General features: G+C 38.2%; 1 protein-coding gene across 1 annotated transcript; it reads right to left on the bottom strand.

Moving 5' to 3' along the window:
• Window positions 1-348: 348 nt before the first annotated feature.
• Window positions 349-993, bottom strand: LOC142165491 (uncharacterized). Its single transcript, XM_075224033.1, has 2 exons — window positions 811-993; window positions 349-678 (listed from the first exon to the last, which is right to left on the bottom strand). Exons 1-2 carry the CDS (start codon window positions 991-993, stop codon window positions 349-351), a joined length of 513 nt encoding a protein of 170 aa, XP_075080134.1.
• Between the last annotated feature and the right edge of the window lie 343 nt (window positions 994-1,336).

The following is a 1,336-nucleotide window of genomic DNA, read 5'->3' as shown; positions in this document are numbered from 1 at the left end:
CTTCAACATGATTGTTAGCAACATCTCTTCTTTTGAACTTTCTGTCAGGGACCTGGTTCCTTTTAGTGACCTTTTCAGTGTTGGTTTTGTAATGATCCTACATATGAAGATGACAATCTTTAATGAAGTGTCCAAACTGTCCACACTTATGGCAGCAATCATTTTCTTCGAAATTTCTGCTGGAACTCCTTTTCTTTGGAATCCCAGGATTTTTTCGAATCATCTTTTAGAATCTTCGAGTGAGATACTCCATGTCGGATTCATCACTACTTGAGTCTCTATTGGCAGCCTTGAGAACTAGGTTCTTCTCCTTCTTGGGCTATCTTCTTTCAAGATCTTTCTTTCTCTTCATCTCATAAGTTTATGATTTCCAATGAGTTCATCAATGGTCAGCTTCTGCAAATCCTTAGCTTTAGTGATAGCATTTACTTTACTTTCCCAAGAACTGGGTAAAACACTGAGTATTTTCTGTACTAACTTGTTTCTTGGGATGACTTCACCAAGGGAGTGAAGCTCATTGATAATGGAGGTGAAACGTGTGTGCATATATTGAATATACTCATCCTCTTTCATCTCAAAAAACTCATACTTAGTAGTAAGAATATCAATTTTGGATTGCTTAACCTGAGTAGTTCCCTCATGGGCAGTTTGAAGAGCTTCCCAAATCTCCTTAGCAGACTGACAAGTTGCGATGTTTTTGTACTCATGTGGTCCGATGCCACAAACAAGAATCTTATTTGCCCTAAAATTCTTCTCAATAGCCTTTCTATCAGCATCGTTGTACTATTTTCTTGTTTTTGGGATTGTAACTGTTCCCTCACCACCAGTTTTCATGGGAACAAAAGGTCCATCATAGATTACATCCCACAGCTCTGAGTCCTCAGCCATAATGAAGTCATGCATTCTTGTTTTCCACCAACCATAGTATTGGCCGTTGAATCTTGGTGGTCTGTACGTTGATTGTCCTTCCTCGAAATATGATGGAGCAGCCATGTAGATCCTTTCTAGGTGTTAAATTTTTAGAAAGAACCTGCTCTGATACCAATTGTTAGAAACTTAGCTTTCACCAGACTGTATAGAGAACCTGGTTCTCTATGAGTTTCCTTTGAAAATACTAATGAACCAAACTGTATAGCGATCTAGTCCTATATCAGTTTGGTACAGTGCTAACTACTAAACAAGTATGTAAATGATACACATGATAAGTTCCCACTGTATAGAGAACCATATTCTTTATAAGTTTCAACTGTAAGCAACAGACTGTAAAACCAGTCAGTATAGGGAATTAAGTTCTCTAATTGTTCCCACAGTAGCTCGGCAGAGTCAACCTAGGGTT

The sequence above is a fragment of the Nicotiana tabacum genome, chromosome 10, assembly GCF_000715075.1.
Source record: "Nicotiana tabacum cultivar K326 chromosome 10, ASM71507v2, whole genome shotgun sequence".
In the NCBI taxonomy this organism is placed as follows: Eukaryota; Viridiplantae; Streptophyta; class Magnoliopsida; order Solanales; family Solanaceae; genus Nicotiana; species Nicotiana tabacum.
This window is presented reverse-complemented; position numbering and strand designations above follow the sequence as displayed.

Coding starts and splice junctions, on each gene's coding strand:
- LOC142165491 (XM_075224033.1), bottom strand. CDS start 993: ATGGCTGCTCCATCATATTTCGAGGAAGGACAATCAACGTACAGACCA. Junction 679..810: donor AAACTGGTGGTGAGGGAACA/GTTACAATCCCA, acceptor GCAACTTGTCAG/TCTGCTAAGGAGATTTGGGA.